This window comes from Gopherus evgoodei, chromosome 7 (assembly GCF_007399415.2).
Source record: "Gopherus evgoodei ecotype Sinaloan lineage chromosome 7, rGopEvg1_v1.p, whole genome shotgun sequence".
Taxonomy (NCBI): domain Eukaryota; kingdom Metazoa; phylum Chordata; order Testudines; family Testudinidae; genus Gopherus; species Gopherus evgoodei.
Window position 1 is genome coordinate 44766748 of NC_044328.1, and position 21254 is coordinate 44788001.

The 21254-nt window shown below is 40.7% G+C and overlaps 1 protein-coding gene across 1 annotated transcript in view; it reads right to left on the minus strand.

Moving 5' to 3' along the window:
- TSPAN15 (tetraspanin 15) overlaps positions 1-19702 on the minus strand; it is a 34071-nt gene extending 14369 nt beyond the window's left edge. Inside the window, exons 1-3 of the mRNA XM_030569616.1 lie at positions 19523-19702; positions 5530-5715; positions 2110-2184 (exon numbers count right to left, since the gene is read on the minus strand). Of these exons, the coding sequence (XP_030425476.1) occupies positions 2110-2184; positions 5530-5715; positions 19523-19618 (357 nt within the window). The 5' untranslated portion in view covers positions 19619-19702. The remainder of the gene's footprint in view (positions 1-2109; positions 2185-5529; positions 5716-19522) is intronic.
- Between the last annotated feature and the right edge of the window lie 1552 nt (positions 19703-21254).

Consider the following 21254-nt stretch of genomic DNA (forward strand, 5'->3'; position numbering starts at 1 on the left):
TTTTTTTGTGATTAAATTGAAGCAATATTCTGCCTAATTAGATACCAGAAGGGATGATACTTGTGCTTAGTCAAATTCTCAATTTTGGTTCTCCCATGGGAAACGTAGAGCTAATGTGGTGTGGTGCAGTTTCATGCTGCCATCTAGAGAATCAGTAGCAATGAATATAAAATGTACTTGTTACTTGCAGGAAGTATAAAATCTACTTGTTTAAGAACAAAAAAGAGCAGTGGGCTGAATATGCAAGTCAGCATTCCATGGAATCATCCTTTATGTCAGAAGCTCAAGGACAATACATAACCTCTGTTTTTAAAAAGAAGGATGTACACTTCAGTGTTACATGATATTTTTCAAGTCACAATTAAACTGTAAAATGAATACATACAAAAAACATCGAATACAGATTAACAACCAGAATCCCCTAGAGAATACACAAATGGCCCCATAAAAATGAAATTGTTATAACAATTTCAAACATCACTTACATACTAGAATAATGGAGACAGGCTGTATAAAATAGCTGGATGAAAAATAAATACATAACGGATACTTTTGCTGTTATGAAAGATAAAGGATGGCAAACAGATGCCATTATAAGATATTTCTTACTGTAAGTATGACTCAAAGCAAAGCAACGTAACTTTTCAGCTTTCAGAGGGAAGTGACTTGGGCAAAACATCAGCATTTAAATTCAGTGCATCACTGAATACAATAGGATGTTTAAAATCATTTCCTTATCCATAAACCATTAGCACCAAGCTCTCAACCAACTCTAAAAGAGGGTAGTACAGCCCCCAGATCCCTTCAATTATTAATCTCTCTGCTTAGACAGCCAACTAAGCCAATAGAAATAAAGTTGTGAGGGGAGAGTTAGAGGAATGACCAATTGGATCCTTTTCTTTATAAAAATCAATAGCAACCCTTCCCTCACACTCAAAAACCAGCAAATTGAATTTTAGATTTTTTATTTACCATGACTCAAATCTTCTATTTACTAAATGTCTGCTCATTTTGATTCTAATACAGTGTAAACACATTTGCTGGGTTCCATTCTGATGTCTAGTTTCTCACTTTAAGTGGAATTTAGAAGAATAATTTGCACAATGTTAAGTATACGTTACTGTTACTGTTAAATATAACTTTTAAAAGTGAAGATAACCCATCTTTTGATGTTACAATTCAATATCACAACTTCACTGTAGCATCAAGTGGAAAGAGCAACACTGGGGAAAGGGAAAGCTTGTTTCAATACAACAGTGAGAAGTAAAACGGCAAGATTCATCATTTAAAAAAGATGTGTTTAAATCTATCCATCAGAACGCTTTCCTTAGAAGAGACAGATGTGGACACTGGGGGATAGCCATTTGTTTTTTGCTCCTTTGTTCCTTTTGAATATTCTTACTGATTTTGCCAATAGAAAAACAGAAAAAATAAAAATAAATGTGTATAGGCTTCTGCTACTTAACCTGGCATATTAATTTATGTCCTAAAACTTTAACAGAAAAGAGTAATCTATTACCTATCTGCCAAAAACACACACACACATAGATTAAACAGTCCATTTTTTAATTTAATCAATATGCAAAGTGTTTGTTTGACCTAGTCTGTTGGAGAAAAGTAGTTTGGTTATTGAAAGAAAGATACTCTGACCTAGTAACAGAACTGAGATAATGTTAAGCATTACTGGACTAATATACACAAGTAAGGTGAAAATGAAATGCAAAACAGATTGTTCACCCAAAAGTGCCCAAGTCTCCCTAAGCAGCTGAAATTTTCAGAACGGGTGGGTAATGGGAGATAAAATGAAGAAAAGCATTTCACAACACAGAAAGCTTTTGCAAACCAGTTCTGCATGTATTGCAAATCTTTATTAATGAGCCATACACATAACCTTTTCCCTTATTCTTCGGTCTCAAAATAAGATGCACAAGTTCTGACACTTCCTTTTTTCCTACTAATTTGAAAAAAAAACAGTACCTTTCTTTAGTCCCTCACCTTTTAGTGTTCAGATGAGAATTTGAATACTTTTACCCTCTAAACAGCGTAGTCATGTATTTGCATATTACATAATATTACTAAGGAGTAAAAACATAAACTAATTTTGCTCACCTTATTTCTGAAGATCAGTGCCACAACTCCACCGATCAGTTCAATGAGGAGACAAATACCAAGGACGTACATAAACTGCAAAACGTAATTGCAAAAAAATATCCTAAATAAGCTTAGTATCAAATTTCCTCAGTTATTCCTTCAATTGTTCTGCTTTAAATCAGGAATTTTTAACCTTCAACATACTGAACAATTTTCTAAATCTCGATATACTTTTGAAGACAACAAGAAAACTTAAGGTTTTTATATACTGTGGTTTGAGAGATTCTTTTCCCCATGTTACTAATTATACCTTTTTCCATTTGGAAACACTGAAAATTGATTTTCCTGCTTTCAACTGAACTGAAATTTATATAGCTTTAAGACTTGCATTGCATTTATCATGCCAAAACACCTCTTCCTCTCTTTAGAACAGCATCATAGCTCTTGGAATAGCATATTAACAAACTGCTAGAACAAACACAGAACATTATGTTTTTGTGCTTCCTGAAAAGATCAGTAGTATTCAAAGTCAGCCAAATCTGGGACTTAGTACATTTGATAGCAAAGTGAGAGCGCTTTAAGAGGGTCACACTTCCCTTTTTCAAAAACATGAAGGCAAAAACTAGTGCTGTACTATGTGGATAGGGCACTGGAAATTTTTGTACTTCCTGCTTCTGACCTCTCCTTCCTCTCCCAACCCCTAACCAGGAAAATACAGTTTGTTACTTGTGAACACAGACACATGCCAAGGGTAAACAAAGCCCAGAAGTAAACACTGCAGACTGCCCACATTAATAAACTGAGTTTATTCAGACTGTTGTGAACGACCTGGAACTACTACAGATTGAAGTCTTTTCCTCTGCTAGAGACAGAATTAGTCTAAGAAAGAAGCACCATGAACCTTCATTGTTCAAATCCATGGTAAACTTTCCTGCCATAGAATGGGAAGCAATACCACTGTACAATTAGAGACTATGATCATTCAACCTCAGATTCTCAGCAGTTTTCTCTATATCTGTATGGTATCTGTCAATTTCCAGTGTACTTTTTAAAATCGCAATCACCCATCATTTTAGCTTACATTACGTATCACATTTAACTATTCAGTAAATAAAATTTGACAGGTGAATAAAAATTATGTTTATATGTTATCCTTATTGTAATTTATGTTTATGACTTAAGTTTGTGATCACAGCACTCTGCAGGGGTGAACAGAATTGCCCTCAAATAGCTACACTCATTCTTTCACAGAAATAGCAGAGAAATGCTAGGTTACTGCTGTTTCCTTCTCAGGGGTCTCAGCTCTAAGACTTTGAGGAGCTATGTGCTACAATGCCATCAATATACTGAATATGCAGTTGTACATCTCCTTTTCAATGAACCCCACAGAACTATTCCCCATGCTTTCCCCAATGAATGGTAGACAGAGATTTGGATGTGAGCCAACTTGTTCAGATTCAGTCTGAGTCTGCCATCTCCTCAAAATGCTGCTTCTGACAACTAGCTTCTCAGTTTAATGCCTTAACCCAGGAGTTCTCAAACTTCGTTGTGCCGTGAGTCCCTTCTGACAACAAAAATTACTACATGATCCCAGGAGGGGGGATGGAAGCCTGAGCCCACCCGAGCCCTGCCTCCCTCGGTGGGGAGGCCAAAGCCCACGCCCCACCACCCTGTATGAGGAGGCCAAAGCCTGCGTCCCACCACCCTGTACGGGGAGGCCAAAGCCTAACCCAAGGGCAGAGGGCCTGTAACCTGAGCCCTGCCACCAGGGCTGAAGCCTTTGGGCTTTGGCCCCAGACCCCAGCAAATCTAAGCCAGCCCTAGCGATCCCATTAAAACAGAGTCACAACCCACTTTGGGGTCCCAACCTACAGTTTGAGAACTGCTGCAAAATCCATCTATCGAAGTAATTCACAGTTTCAAGGTTCTACTCTTCTCTGTTCTCAAATAGTAGCAGTGGCCAGATATTTTTTCTTTCATTTTCAGCTGGCCAAGAGATTGTGCCATTTCCTCCCAAATGCAGTCCCTCACCACAATACATGCCTTTGTTATCATTAGGCTACACAAATGGCGCACACCGTACCTAGGGCTAACTTAGATGGCTATTTGTAAGCGTCAGTCAGTGCAATCCACTTTGACTGCCTATTCATGATTGGGGTTATTATCGACAAAGCCCTTACTTCTTTAGGTCCCAGTTATCTCATCTAATGGTACATCTACACTACCCGCTGGATCGGCCAGTAGTGATCAATCTATCAGGGACTGATTTATCACGTCTAGCGTAGATGCGATAAAACGATCCCCAATCACTCTGCCATCAACTCCTGTACATCAGCGCAGCGAGAGGCAGAAGCGGCTTCGACAGGGGAGTGGCAGCAGTCGACCCTGCACCGTGAGGATGCAAGGTAAGTTGACTTAAAATACATTGACTTCAGCTACACTATTCTCGTAGTGCTTGTCTTAGGTTGATCCCAACCCTAGTGTAGACCAGGCCAAAGACTGATTCTCCTCCTAGCTGCTGTTATATCAACAACACATAGAAAGAATGCTTCAGCTATCTTTTTCAAGGGTGAAGCTCAGACAAGTTTGAGATAGGGCATTCATAGTGGTGAACCCCCTAGAATTAGATATCACGAGGCATTCATCGGCTTTTAAAGTGCGGTACAGGATATCCCTTTATTTAGCTTTTCTCTAGCTGTAAGCCTTGGAATCTCTTAAAACTGTTTATTTACAACTGTCATCTGATACAGATTGCTTGAAAGAAGCTCAGTTTACTGCTACACAGGACTGCAAAGAACATGCTCTTTGTTTTTAGAAGTTTGGTACATTTCTAATCTCACGGTATATAAAGTGAGACGAGATATTATGATGATGGGAATCTTATTATCTTACTACTAATAGAAAATATTACAAGTATTTATAATATTAATTCTACTTATAAATAATCTAATATCTCAATATTTGACATTTTTATTTATTCATCATTTGTTCACTTATGCCACTATGCACACACACGATGAGATTTTCAAAAGTGCTCAGCATTGGCTGAACTCTGCTCCCACAGAAGTCAATAATGATCTCAGTGGGAGTGGAGCTGGGCCAATGCTGAGCACTTGTGAAAATCCCATAATAATCCAGATGATTCATTACAAAGATGCCTGTGCAATGAAATATTTGTAAGAACAGGTCATCATAAAGGATTTTATAATGTTTAATTAAAGTAAGAAAAGTGACTTGATTGTATTGCTTTTAAAGTTGTGTGTACCAGCTTTGCTTTACATAGTTTATCTCTATTATTAAATTGAAGGAGAGGAAAAAATACTGTGTTTTTTATACAGTGTTATAAAAGATAGATGAAGCAATGATTAGGGAGGTTGAGTTCAAGTAATATCTAAAAATACAAAAACTATAAAAGACAATAAAAAACGGAGTACTTACTGCTTGAAGAAGGTATATATTGTCTCTTAAAGAAGCCAGTACACCCACAAACGATACAAGAAACATTACAATGCCCAAGAGTATTAAAATAATTGCTGGGGCTAGAAAGGCACTTTCAAGGGTTTTATACTTCTGTCTTTCAACTTCTGCATAAATTCCAACAGCAAGAACAAGAGCTCCTATCAACTGCAATGAAAAAAAGAAAAACAGGGTTTTTTTTCAAATAATAATATTTACCTTAAATACAGAGATGTCATTTAATGAATTGTATTAAATTTGTCTTTGTCACTTCTTGTCATATACAAATATTGTCACTAATTGCTTTGGATGAATTACAAATCATTTACTTCTACAATTACCATGCACTGGGTTAAGGAAAAAACTTAAAAGTACTGGTCTCTACATTTAACTTGTATAATGTTCTTTTTGCAGATCATACAGACGACAAAATTAAAGTACATTGCAAGCAAATAAGTTCAAAGTGACCCTGTACATAGTTATTCATTTGCACACCACTTCATGCCAAGAGAATTATCATGAAAAGTTGATAAAAAAAGTTTACTATAGATACTGGACCTATAGATACTCCACTAACATCAGTAACAAAACTCCCACTGACTTCTACAGTGCATGCTTAGGCTCAATACAAAGAAGGATTTTCTAGGAAAGACAGGACTAATATTTGGTTAAGCATCATCCAGTTCCAATTATCTTCTAGTGCAAAGGATCCTTCTCATTTTCCACTTAATCGGATAAACCTGGGCCACCTCTGACAAACAAAACTCTTTTGGGAGCCAGTCTCATAACTCCACATTTTGACAAGAACAGTCACACAGGCACTTTTCCACTTACCAAATCTCTGCCTAAGATGTACAAACGCTTAGTCCATGTGCAAGTTTTACCAACCTGCCTCTTTTCCTTCCCTCCTCCAAGTGAATTTGAAGAGAGAATTTTATGTTCCTTGTAGATAAGATCTTCATACTTGTATGTCAGTATTGCAAAAAAGTCTGTATATTACTTCGTGTTAAACCAGTCGTTCTTAAACTAGCCCTCCGCTTGTGTAGGGAAAGCCCCTGGCAGGCTGGGCCGGTTTGTTTACAAGGAATTTCCTGGCCACCGCTTCCGGCAGCCCCCATTGGCCTGGAGCTGCAAACCGTGGCCAGTGGGAGCCACGATCAGCCTGACCTGTGGACCTGGCAGGTAAATAAACCGGCAAGCCCGCCAGGGGCTTTACCTACACAAGCAGCAACCTCAGTTTGAGAACTACTGTTTTAAACTATAGGCATGACTGTTACTATAATAATTCAATTTTGCCAAGATTAGCGATTTTTCCCTTTACATTATAAATGCAAGCTTTCAGGAAATAAATATTAGGCTTGTTATTCTGCTCTTGTATGGCTATTTCAATCTGCCAATTCAAATTCTCTATTATTCAGTCCACAAGATTTGGACTCATTAACTATGGACACATGTATTTGGTCACAGCTTCTATTACTCTTGTTAGGCCAGTGGTTCTCAAACTGGGGCCACCACTTGTGTAGGGAAAGCCCCTAGTTTGAGAACCACTGTGTTGGGCTATGTCTGCACTAGCACTTTTGTCAGTAAAACTTTTATCGGTCAGGGGTGTGAAAAAACACTCCCCTGACAGACCTAAGTGCCTGTGGTGGACAGTTCTATGTCGGCGGGAGGCGTTCTTCCTCCAACATAGCTACCGCCAGTCGTTGGGGTGGTTTAATTATGCCAACTGGAGAGCTCTTGCCAGTTGGCAAAGAGCATAGGAGACCTTACCCTGGTGCAGCTTCTGTGCCCCAGTAAGGTCTGTAGCATAGACATAGCCAGTAATCCTATGTAACTTCCAAGAGCTTTGCAAGTTCTTGATCCTTTTGCTGCCATAGCAAATCTCACCCACACAACACTTCTATAGATGGTGTACTTGATATTAGTGTCTTTTTCTCTTAGTGCATTAACACTTACCACTGTCTTGTTGAATTCAACCATTAAATAACTAAATCAATAAGACTGAATTCAGGCTAACACGCTTTCCTGACTTCAGAGTGCCTTTTGTAGGAGTTTATGAATCACAGAAGAGAAAAGACAGACAGTGCTTATTCAACTTTACTATTTACATTACAAGCCTTTTTCTACTGTAGCTATTTTTAACTGGTTTTACATCTTTAGAAGCCTGATCTCTAATGTTAGTTTAGCTTTTAAAAAGCAAAATGTTTTGAATTATCAGTTATAAATTATATTATTTATCATAACAATTCATATTGCTCTAGCTGGTATGAAACTTAGGAACACTGTCAAACAACCCAAAGAATCTTCAATAAACCTTATAATAGCAATTGTATAATAGTAGATTTGCAAAGTCCATTAATTTTAAAAGAATTATTAAGTAATGTAGTATTTTAATCTTATTCTAAAAATATTGATACTGAATAATGCTTTGAGGTTATTGCAGTTTACAAAGAACTCTGAGATGGGGAAAATAGTTTGCTAAAAGCGAAAAACAGAACACACAAATGGATTAGTCCTGTGTTTATTTAAAATCTGTTTCTCATCTCTTGAATACAATTGTATATGATTTTTCATGTTCTCTCTTTAAATAGTGTCTTATCAAAAATCTTCAATATCAACTTAATGGATAAAATTGAAGGCTTTTCGGCTATTATAGCATGCATATTAACATAACTAAAAATGTCTAGAAAATACCTTTTTTGTTAAAATATATACATCTGGGTTTGGCTAGCCTTACAGCCCTATATTCCTTACTTGGCTTAAAGTTTTATGTTAATTGGTGTGTTAGATCTTCCTATCCAAAACCTTAAAAATAAACATGCAGTGAAATGATTTGCAATAAAAAATTTAAAAAGTGCCCTTTTAAGAATAGATACACTCACTATTAAGCCAATAAAGTTCCTAGTGTTACTGCCCAGAAACAGCACTGCTTTTTCTGTTACACACTGCCGCTGTTGTACAGGTCTAAATCTGAATTTGATTAAATCAGCACCTTCAGATCTGTCGTGATTTCAAATGCCTGCTTTACACTCTGCTATATCAAAGCCTCTTACAGCCACCACAGTTAGGACTGTGTCAGTTTTTCCATTACAAACTCCAACTTTCAGGAACTTAAATCTCAACAATAAAATCTACTCCAGAGTGAAAGCTGGTATACAATGTTTCTAGTTTGGAATTAGTTTGTTTAAAAAGAAAATAAGAAATCTGTCCACAATAATCTCTTGAAATGTATACATTGTAAGAGCTGAAAAACAAGTTTCAGGTGTATGTTTGCACTCTCGTAGCTTAGAAATTGTAAATTTTACAACCCTTTACTATACACTATACTACTGCAGATAATTTAAACCGAGTATAGACTTGCAGTTATACTAAGTATACTCTGCTAGGAAGTTGGTAGAACTTACTATGCACTATCATAAGCAACTGCACACAAGACACTAAAGTACAGTATACAGTGTTTAAGATGTCCTCAGCTATCAGCATTTGTAGCCAAACCATGAAGATTTGAGGATTTGATTTGTCTAGTAGCTGAAATACTTGTCAAGCAAGAATATACCTTATACAAAGGCTGTGCAAGGTGGTAGGGATATAAGTCAGTTAAGTTTCTTTGTAGAAACTTACATATGAATTCCCTGGTTTTCAAAAGTTTGTTGTTTTAACAATAGAAAACTCTGTTGAAAGATTTTTCCCTTGAGTTATTGATCCATATTTGCAAACCTAACCACATCTTCCTAAAGATTTTTGTCTGGAAGTAGGAACATATGCTCCAAACACAAATTTTGCATATCTGGTGATGATACCTAGCTAATAAACTGCAGGGCCATATGACAAACTGCACTTTTGTCCACTTAATCCTGCACTCTGCCCATCCATCTCCTCCAAGACTACTTTAGATATTCCAAACTTAGGAGAAGTTTCAGTTATTTTCCTTTATTAAATCAACATACCACAATTATGTCTCCTTTCTTCCCATTCCCCAAAAGATTACACTGGGCTGCCTGAGAACCAGAACGGACACTATTCAGTGTTGGAAAAATGACAGGTTTAAGATGTGATATCTCACAACCCATCAAGACTTGAAATGCAAACTATATACAAGGGATAGTCCAAGCTTCCCAACAGGACATACAGCATGTACTTCTACTTCTGGAAGGCTCAACATTTTACATTTCAAAACAGTGGCATTTGACAGGTAGACAGTTACAAAACTTGGTGCCAATAAAATGTATAAAAACTCACTAGAATATTTCTAAAATAGTTATTCTGCAAAACATGACATATAGAAATGTGGGAGGTATAAAGCATTTACTGGCACTCATTTGTCGCTTTGCCAATCAGGAGTAATGCTACCTTCCCACAATCAGGCTAATAAAACATTTACTCCATACCATCATGCAATACACACATATTCCATACTGTATAAGGACTTTTCTTTTTTTAGCAGTGGGAATTCCTAAAGAAAGAATAGACACATTATTATAATCCCTGTGCACGTGGGTTATGCTTATATTTACTTGTACATTTTTGAAATGTGATTTTTTTTTAAAATCCTAGATTAGCATTAATATACAGATCAAAAAGAATGATGCTGACAATATAATTACCCCTCTATCCAGCAATACCATTACTTGAATAAACTTGTCCTCATATGCACTTCTCTTACACACAGGTGGAATAATTTTTTGTAAAATGTGCATACTAAACCAGCTTTATTACTGTATTCATTATTTCTATTGGCAAACCATCGAAAAAACAAAACTCACAGCCTAAATGGCTAAAAAAACCCTTATACAGATGGCTAAAAAAACCCAGCATCATTGCTTTGCCTCAACCAAGAGGTAACAGATTGGGAAAGAACTTTAACCCCTCCAATTTACCCTTTTCTGCCAGGGTTGACTCTTCTCCTCCTTCCAGCTGCTGCAGAAATCCAAACCACACATAGGCCATGTCTACGCTACCAATTTGTGTTGACAAAAGTGATGACAACACGCAAAAGTTAACATAATAAAAATCACAATTTCATGTTCACACTTCCTCCCTCTGTTGGCAGATCGCGTCCAGAGTGGGGGCACCATCGACAGTGTAAGCAATGCACTGTGGGTACCTATCCCACCGTCCAGCACAACACCTCTGCTGTGCCTTTGTGGGCCACAACTGAGGATGCCAAATTCAGGAAAAACTGATGACACACCCCAGGACTGGTGGCTAATCCCCCATAGATATACCAAACCAGCAACAAAAGTAAACGTCTGTTTCACCACACTGGCTAACAAGAAGCGATAAAAGCAGTTTCCTTAGACATTCCAGTTCTTATATCCAGGGCCGGCTCCAGGCCCCAGTGCGCCAAGCGCGTGCTTGGGGTGGCATGCCGCAGGGGGTGCTCTGCTGGTTGCCAGGAGGGCGGCAGGCGGCTCCAGTGGACCTCCTGCAGGCATCCCTGCGGAGGGTCCTCTGGTCCCGTGGCTCCGGTGGAGCATCCGCAGGCACGCCTGCGGGAGGCCCACCGGAGCCGCGGGACCGGAGAGTGGCAGAGCACCCCCCGCGGTGTGCCGCCTGTGCTTGGGGCGGCGAAATGGCTAGAGCCGGCCCTGCTTATATCACTGCTAAAAACACTGGGTTTAAAGGTGAGTGGTTCTTTACAACCAGTCTCATCAAATAAAAGCTTCTCCTGATCCCAAAATACCAGCCACACACCCAGATCAATATATAACCCACATCTTACCCAAAAATCACGCTGATGCCAATCTTTTAGTATCTAAAATCTAAAGGTTTATTCATAAAAAGGAAAAAAGAAAGGTGAGACTTAAAATTAGTTAAAGGAATCAAATACATATATAATCGCAAAGTTCTTGGTTCAGGCTCATAGCAGTGATGGAATAAACTGCTGGTCTAAGTCAAGTCTCTGGCTGCTTCCAAATCATTGTAAGGTCCTCAATTCCTTGGGTAGAATGCTTCCATTAATGTAAATTCATAGTCCAGAGGCTGGAGCAGAAAAGAGGCAAAACAGAGGTGTTTCCAGACCCTTTGATATCTTCTGTCATGTGGAGAGAATCCCATTGTTCTTACTGTGGAAAAGTACAGTAACAAGATGGTGGTTGGAGTCACATGGACAAGTCACATGTCCATCCATTTTGCATAGTTATTACAGGAAATTCCATTAAGTGTAATAGGCATCTCCCATGGTTCATTGTCAGTTAAATGTTCTTTTGATGGGCCACTCAATTTGAATAGTACCTCCAAGATGTGCTGGCTAACTACCTTGTGGGTGTTACCCCAGGAGCAAACATTTGAAATCCAGGTATAGAGCCAATACTTATAACTTCAAATAAAAAAATGATACATGCATACAAATGGCATAATCATAACCAGCAAATCACGGCAGACCATGGTGCATTTTGGGACAGGTCTAAATGTCCCGTGATGCATTGCTTTCTCTCCCAGCGCTCCAGGATCTTCCAGCATTTTTTGTGGCATTTTTGCAATGGCCCTTCTTTGCTGTGCAGCCTGGCATCTTTGTGAGAAGGGATGGATCCTGCCCTGCTCGCCTATGCTCTGTTAGCAGTCATGAAGACTTCACAGATGGCAGTGCAGTTAATCGTGAAGTTCCTAACTGAGGAAGACTCACAGGCACCCAACGTTCCAACTGATATGGATAGGAGCAACTTTAGATTGCTGTTGGCATTCACAGAGCAGGTGCACAGGATAGATCATCGCTTTTGGGCTCAGGAAGCAAGAACTGAATGGTAGGATCGTATCATCATGCAGATGTGGGATGAGGAGCAGTAGCTACAGACCTTTCGGATGTGGAAAGCCACCTTCCTGGAACTGTGTGCAGATCTCGCCCCAGATCTGCAGTGCAAGGACACCAGAATGAGAGCTGCCCTTTCGGTAAAGAAGCGTGTGGCAATCACTGTGTAGAAGCTGATGGCTTCAGACTGCTACCGGTCAATCACGAATCAGTTTGGAGTGGGGAAGTCAACCATTAGGCTGCATTAATGTAAGTGTGCAGGGCAATAAATCGTGTCCTGGACTGTGACTCTGGGAAATGTGCATGAAATAGTGGATAGCTTTGCAGAAATGAGTTTCCCTAATGACAGAAGGGTGATAGATGGCACACATATTCCCATTGCCTTGCGACAGAGTACATCAATAGGAAAGTGGTATTTCCCCATGGTGTTGCAGGCACTTGTGGATCACCATGGGCATTTCACTGACATCATTGCAGGGTGGTCTGGAAAGGTGCATGATGCATGGCTCTTCAGGAACACCAGCCTGTACAGAAAGCTTCAAGTGAGGACTTTCTTTCCAAACCAGAAGATTACAGTGGGGGATGTTGAAATGCCCATAGTGATCCTGGAGGATCCTATGTACCCCTTACAGCCATGGCTCATGAAACCTTACACAGGACACCTGGACAGCAGTAAGGAGCGGTTCAACAACAGGACTGTCAAATGTGCCTTTGGCAGATTGAAGGCACGCTGGTGATGCCTTTATGGCAGATTAGACCTCACTGAGGATAATATTCCCATGGTCATAGCCAGGTGCTGTGTTGCAGAATCTCTGTGAAGCTAAGGGTGAAAGGTTTGCTCAGGGGTAGAGTGTTGAAGCAGATTTCTTGGCTGCTGATTTTGAGCAGCCAGATACCAGGGCTGTCAGAGGAGCCCAGAAGGGGGCTATTCAAATCAGAGAGGCTTTGAGGCAGCACTTTGACAATGAGCACCAGTAACATATCTGTCAAAGATGCTTCAATGTTACATTACGTGTAGTTTTCTAAGGGGCAATGATGACATTTGGGGCCTTATATTCCAATAAGGACATGATTAAACTGCCAGTTCATGTATTGGTAGAGCCTGCTATCTCAATTTGTAGGAAACAAATGAAGATGACTTACCATTATAAAACTTTGTTTTTATTGCACAAGAAACAGCACATACAAACACACAGATGCTTGGTGGGAAAGGAGCAACCAAAGAACGACAGACTTTCACAACTGTGTGTAGGTCCAGCTATCATTGTGAAAGTTGTCCGAGGGGGTGGAGTGAAGGGGAAACCAAGAAGTCCCAGAGAGTGGAAAGGAATGTGCAGGCAGAGTTTGGGGGGTGGGCATGGAAAACAGTTCTGAATATCCTGCAGTGGAAGTAGAGCACGTATCTGCTCAGTCTGCAGATTATTAAGGACTTTAACATCTGCGTTTGCTCCTCCATTACTTTAATTATCCGCTCAGTTCCGTCCTTAACAAATGCGTGATTCTCTTTTCTGTCATGCCATTCTGTCGGAGATGCTCAGCCGGGGTGCATGGAGTATTCCTGAAAGCCATGACTGGCAAAGCACAGGGGGCAATGCACAGAAGTGGGATTGTTAAATTCACACGCAGCATTGAAACATTTCGGTTAAATACACCCTTTGCAACATTGCCATCACTTTTTCACTGACCCTAGCCAGACACACATCTCTGTGAACAGCCAAAGCATGGTGAGTGTTGGCTGGGGAGGGGGAGAGAGGGTTATCCACCTGGGGAAAAGAGCACACACTCTTTACAAGGTTCATGGTGCAGCATTCTAGGAAGCAAATTCTAAAATTCTCCCACACTTTTCACAGGAGGGGATCATTCTAGCAGACATCTCATTGCTAAGGGTAAGCAGAGAAATGAGGGTACATCTACTCCATGCTTGTGGCTTTTGCCCTGCTCCCTACGCTACTCACCTGTTTGCCGCTTTGGTCCCTGCAAAAGAGTTTGCCAAAAGGCACGGGAAAGTTTCCTACAGTAGGGGAAGGAACAAAGCAGCTCTGCCATGGAACCTTTGGCAGAGGATTACCCAGTACCTCCAGGAAACTTTCCTAGAGATCTCTCTGGAGGATTCCTGCAAGATCTCAGCGTGCATCAACACCCGGTTTCACCATACCAATTAGCTACACAGGGAAATGTCCAGCTCCCAGAAACATAGCCAGCGTCCCACATTTCTATGCCCTAACCCACCTCCGGTCCGGACTACACAAGCTACAACCACTTACCAGGCAGCTCATCTCCTGCTTCTTGCTCCCCAGAGAGCGACTGCTGAGACTGTCTTGACACCACTGGAGAGGAGAACAGTTCCTGAATGCCTGCCCCACCAAGCGACCCAGCCAGGAGCAGCACATCCTCATCTAACTCCACCTCTTCATCAGTAACTTCATCCTCTGGGTTAGATTCTCTTTCCGCTGCCTCCATGCCCTCCAAAGTATCCACGGGGCTGTTGGCGATGGAGGGGGGGTCACCACTGAGGATAGCATCCAGCTCCTTATACTGCAGGTCTTAGGTGCAACACCAGAGTGATGGTTTGCCTCCCTTGCCTTATGGTACGCCTGCCTCAGCTCCTTTATCTTCGCTCTGCACTGCAGCATGTTCCGATCATAGCCCTTTTCACACAAGCCTCAAGAAATCTGTCCGTAGGTATCCCAATTCCTACAGCTCCAGCACAGTTGGGACTGCACAGCCTCCTCTCCTCATATACTGAGCAGATCCAACAGCCCTGCAGTGGTCCAAGCAGGAGAGCGTTTGGTGCAATAACCCACAAAGGTTACCTGGGTAGATGTGATGAGACCTCTCCATGCTGAGCCAGCAGGAAATGGAATTTCAAAAATTCTCAGGGCTTCTAAGAGGGAGGGGAGGATGGTTGTTCTCCTGGCTGCAGGACAGTGGAGTTCAAACTGCTGAACAAAGCAGTCAGGATGGGCATTGTGTGACACCTCCTAGAGGCTAATTAAAGCAATGAAATCAAGCCTGGTGTCTACACTGGCACTTGTCAATAAAAATGTAGAGGAAAAAGATATAAATTTCTTGTGAGGGTGGATTAATTTTGTTGCCAAAACTGGGCATTTTTCCCAACAAAAGTCACCTTGCAGTGTGTATGCACTCACTGTTTTGGTCAACAAAGGGCAGTTTTGGTAACAAAACATGGCAGTGTAGACAAGGCCATAGATAACCACAAAGACATATGTATATTTTGCATCCTGTCCCTTCACAAATGAATTTAAATTTGGCAAATCATATTTTACTCACGCCAGAAGTGATTTGGCCTTGATTTGTATTCATTGGATATGTATCACCAAAGGATAGGGACATCCTCTGAATTTTTGCGTGCGTAGAAAAGAGTGGAGTCACTTTCCCAAGTGGAAGAAAAAGCAGTTTTTTAACTACTGGTCCCAGCACTAAATTTAACATACAAAAGCTTAAGTGTGTCAAGTAATTCTGTGACTATCAGCACTAGTTATTTTCATCTTGAAAACTTTGGATGGGGGAAATGGGTTTTATTTTACAACATAATTATGGTTAGAACCTCTGGAAAAACAGTGTTTTCGTGTTTGACACCAGTTTCAAAACTCAATTACAGTCTAACAGCGTTATAAAATGCTTTATGTTCACATCACACCCGCTATTGTTACAAACCCTACTACAGGCCAACCTCGGATGCAGGCCTTGGAGGAGAAGGGAATTGATAATGTTATTATGGCTAGCATAACATAAATACCTCTTCACATTGGAGTGATAAATTATGCTACTATCTCATTAGCTGGAAGTGTTGGAAATCGGTTGTCTAGAAAAGTCAGCAGTTTTTGAACAGAGTTCTACATGCACAGTTGAAACCACAGCAGTGACAGGACCTTGCAACAGATTTATTCATTTTGACAGTCAAAACAAGTTTTTGCAGACTATTTTTATTCTTCTTTGTGCATCTTCAATTATGTTCACAGGAGCAAAAATTAGTTTAAACAAACAGATTTGTCTCAGAAAATCTGTATAATGCACGTGGCAAGCAACAGGATCGGATTTTGAGAGACCCATTTGCTTGATCAAACCCATAAATTAAGAAAAAAAAGTCTTACAATTTACAAATTTTATAATTATTCTTTAATTAAATGCTCCAGCCTTGAACCCGTTATTGCAAAAAAAATCATTACTATTCAGCGTTAAAAAATATGACGAGAACAGTAATTCTGGCAATTATCAGAAGAAACAAGGGGTTAAGTTGGCGTTACATCACCTTTGCCTCAGTTCTATGCTGATACTGCCAGCAGGTGGTTTGGCCCCTATTGCAGGTCCAAAACTCTGACACCAGAGGAATTCCCAGTTGCCCCAGTAGGCCAGCTCTCTGGCTGCTTTGCGAATGTGCTTAAGAGAGTAGTGCCCATAGAAACTAATGGAAGTAAATGGGAGGTGAATGTGCTCAGCATGAAACAAAGTATAAACCTAACAGAGGGGAAAGCATAGAGCAGTTAAGTACAGTCAATAAAGATTTAAACAAGTGAGTAATATATTGAAATACCTTCACAAGCTAGAAGGGTTGTTCACTATAAAGAACAAAAATCTACTCTCAGAAGTCAGTGGGATTGTGTCAGCACAACAGAAAAGATAATTCAGCCTTAGGTACTTATTACACAGGTAAGGAGATCTGTTTTACTTCATTGGGAGAATGGAGAATTTAGAGGGAACACACGCCTGCGACATATTTCAAACAATACATCATACATTCAATCTGTGAAAGAAGACAATTATACTAACAAAGGAAGCCCTCTGCAAGAATAAATGCTATCAGCCCCCATCCTTTCCTCCTCCAACAGCTCTTTCATTGTGGCCTCTGTCCCACTTTCAAGTTCCAAACCGCCTTCTTAATATATTAATGAGTTAAGCATTTAGATATAAATAAGGTTTAAATAAACAAAATAAATAAATTGAAAGGATCACTAAAGCATAGATGCCTTGGGAATTCTATAGTTACCGGTCTGTTATTTATAGTTTTTCTTCTTTTCATTTTTAGAACATTTACAGTAATTTTGTTGAGGGTGGGGTGGCATGGTAAAACCTGCCTGGACTCTGTGCTGAGGTGACAAGGAGTTATTTAAAGGAAGATACAGTGTGTATAAACTTTCCTCTATTAACATACAAATTTAAATTCTGTCTCTTCAGGATTTTTTTGTAAACTATATGTTTGCAAACTCCACTCACATAAGCTAATCTTAGCTCACCCGAACATTATTATGAACTAACATTTCTAATTACCAAAACATTATATCTAATTTCCTTTTAACCACTATTCCATGGTGTTAGACTGCACATTATGTATTTTGATATATGATAGGAGGAACAAGTTTAGCATACTTTCCTAGTTGAAAATCCAGGGGGGAGGGAGGGGAGAATTACAAATAAAGACTAAATTTCTTAAGGTATTTGAAAGCTACTTTGGTTTGGGGAGGTACTCAGTGATACCAGGGCTGACTTTTCTGTTACTAAGTGGTGTATTATTAAGTGTTGTATTATACCACACTAGAACAAGCCCACCATGCCAAATGAAAGAGCAGACAAGTAAATGAGGTACAAGGGTGCCTTTACAGAAAGTTTGCTTACAGAAAAAAAGATAATGTGGTGTTTAAGAAAGAACAGAAGGCATATCTGTGTATAAATCAATTTACTAGAAACCCTTTGAACACAGAACAACATAACAAAATTAGTAAAATGTTATTACTAGGACAAGTATCCTAATCTGGGAAGCTATAATTATTGTTGCCCTGACCTTTTTTTTGCAGAAGGTTCTACTTAGGGAATGGTTGCTAGAGTGAAATTAGGACTCCAAGGAGGAGAAAAGGTTAATTTTCTATTAAAAAATAGAAAAAATAACAAAACAAAATAGGCTAAAAGATACCTAATACCCAAAAAAGTCTGAAGTAAAGGCAATGTGCTTTATGTTCTGATTTTCAGTTATTCCTCAAATTGTAGTTGTTTCTTCAAAACAAAATCTAAAGGGATACTACATTATGAAGACTCAGAAACCCAAAGTAACATGTTCTCCCAACTCATGCTTTAAAACAAAAAGCCTTACTTTAAAAATCTCTCTCTACTAGGGAAAAATTATCAGATCTTCAAAACAAGAAATGCAGTAGTCTTGAATTTTGAGCCCTTTGAAGACAAAGACAGAAACAAATCTCATCAGAAAATGGTCTGTCAGATTCTGCTGTAAATCCAGAACTTCACACCCTGAAAATGGAAATTTGCTATTTTTTTCCCCTAAATGAGTGTTCACCTCTGATCATTGTTTTCATACTCAGGATGCATATCAAAGATGAAGTTGCCATTTTTGAGAAGGACAGACATGTAAATTGGTTTTGGACTGTAACAGCCTGGATGATGTCTCTTTCAACAGAAGCTCTTCCCCTACTAAGCCTGAACAATTATCTTAAGCACTATGAGAGCTGGTCTTCTGCTTTGCCGGATAGTATAAATATCAGTTTGTACTACCTTTCCTAAGAAAATCAGTAAAAGACATCAAGCAACATTGCACCTTCCTCTTTTAAAAGCACAGAACAGAGCAGATGAAACATCACTGAACAACCCACAAACTTACAATTGAAACCATCCTACGTTAATCAGACACAAAACAACTGGTCCTCTAGTGGGTGAGGTCTTTCCCGTTCTAAGCTTTCCTACTCCCATCTGAGTGAGACAAAGCAATGTTTTACTGTTACTGTACACAACTGATTTTCATGCCACCTGCCACAAGCTTCCACCTCTGAAAGTCGCTAACTGCCAATACCAGTTGATTGTTACCCAGCGACAACCACACAACTGCGCCCCAGAGGCTTCCGAAGGTCCTCCTAGGGCATGCGGTGCACTGACGCCACAGATCTCATTCGGTTACAAAATTCTTCCATGCCCACCCACTAAACCCTGCGGAAGGGAGAAACCTCCCTGGCCTTCTGCACTGCGCGGACCAACACACGAGCTGAGCCCCGGGAACGCACATCCACGCGGAGGATGACTCGAGCGTTCCCAATAAATAAAAACAATAACTCTGCCCCGCGGAGTGCGCGGCCAGCTCTCGCCCTGCCCTGGCGTGGGGGGATTTGCTGGGCAGGGCGGTGGCCGGAGCGCTCTCGCGCAGACTGGACACAGCGGGGATCGGGGGCTCTGCTCGGCGCCCCCCGGCCGGCGGCCCGCGCTCACCCAGAAGAGCGTGGAGTAGGTGATGAGGGTGAACTTGAGGCAGAGGTAGGAGAAGCGCGCACAGTAGCGGATGTTCTCCGAGTCCCCGGCCGCCATCCTGCTCCCCGGCCCGGCCCGCTTCCTGCTTCTCCCGCCGCCACCTGCAGCGCAGCCCGCGAGCGGCACCCAGCCGGCGGCGGAGTCTCGCAGCCGCGGCCAGCACCACTGGGTGGCAGCGGCACAGGAGCTATCGCTCAGCTGGGGGCGGGGGACGACCAGGGAGGGGTGAGTGAGCGCGACGGAGTGTGTGTGTTTCACTTGAGCGGGAGGGAGAATGCGCAACGGGGGGACCCAAGCCTGCGACGCATGGCAAACGATGCGTCATAGGTTGAAGCTGTGAAAGAAAACAATTCTACTGAGCAAGCCGGACTCAGTGTGCAGACCACGGAGCCTTTCTGCTTATGTCTGATGAGTTACAGCACGAGCCATTCAAGAACTTAAAGATTCTAATTCACACTGTGTCTTCAGTCATGACCTGGCGTTTGACAGCATCCTTTCTCTGAGGAAGGAGACGGAGCACAAATGTACACTGCCTCTAATTTCCTTGTGTCAGTGTTATGAACATAATTACCACCATACTGGGTGTGACCAGTTTGTCACAGAGCCCCCCCCCTTGGGACTGTCACCTGACATGCTGAAAATTACCTCTGAGCCTGTTTTCCCTGCCAACTTGGGACTTCAGAACCCTGCCTTGTTGAACCAGACACTCTAGCCTGTTGCAACACAGACCTAGGGTCTGACCCCACACCCCCAAAGCTGCAGGCTTTAAGTGAAAACAGTTTAAGAAGTGCTCCTGTCTCTAGCACCCAGACCCCAATGGGATCCAAACCCCAAATAAATCTGTTTTATTCTGTATAAAGCTTATATGAGGTAAATTCATAAATTGGCCGCCCTCTATAACATGGATAGAGAGAGATGCACAGCTGTTCACTGCCTCAGGTATTAATCACTTACTCTGCAGTTTATTAATAAACAAAAGTGATTTTATTATGTATAACACTTAGAATTTAAGTGGTTTCAAGTAATAACAGACAGAACAAAGTAAGTCACCAAGCAAAATAAAACAAAACATGCAAGTCTAAGCCTAATACATTAAGAAACCGATTACAAGTAATATCTCACCCTCAGAGATGTTCCAATAAGCTTCTTTCGCAAACTAGAATCTTTCCTAGTCTGGGCCCTATCCTTTCCACTGGTACAGTCCTTGTTAGTTCCAGCAGGCATCTTAGGTGATGTGGAAGTAGAAAGAACTGACAGGGATTTGTAGGGGATTTTAATGCGTGACAGTCTGTTAGCAAGAGTCAGACTAGCTGTTAGCCAGAGTTAGGCTAGCTGTAACCCTAATAACGAAAGATTTGTAGAAGCGAGGATTGTGTAAGGTGAGTGAAAAAAACCGTGTAAGAAGTTGTTGCAACCTTGCACTAATAATATGTAGACTGGCATCCCTTTAAAGTAAGAAAAACAAGATATCAGGATGACCTATGTATAAACAAAATGCAGCTGTTGCTTATTATTGTCTGTAACAAAAGTATAAATGCTTGCTGTAATTGTTTACCTGTTGAGAGACCTGTCTAGGAAGGGGAGACCCTATGTCCTAGTGCACTCTCTCCCTGCTGTAGCTGCTAAACAGAATAAAGAATCTGACTCTGCTGCACCCAAACAAAAAGTGAGAACTGAGTTTTTCTTCAATAGT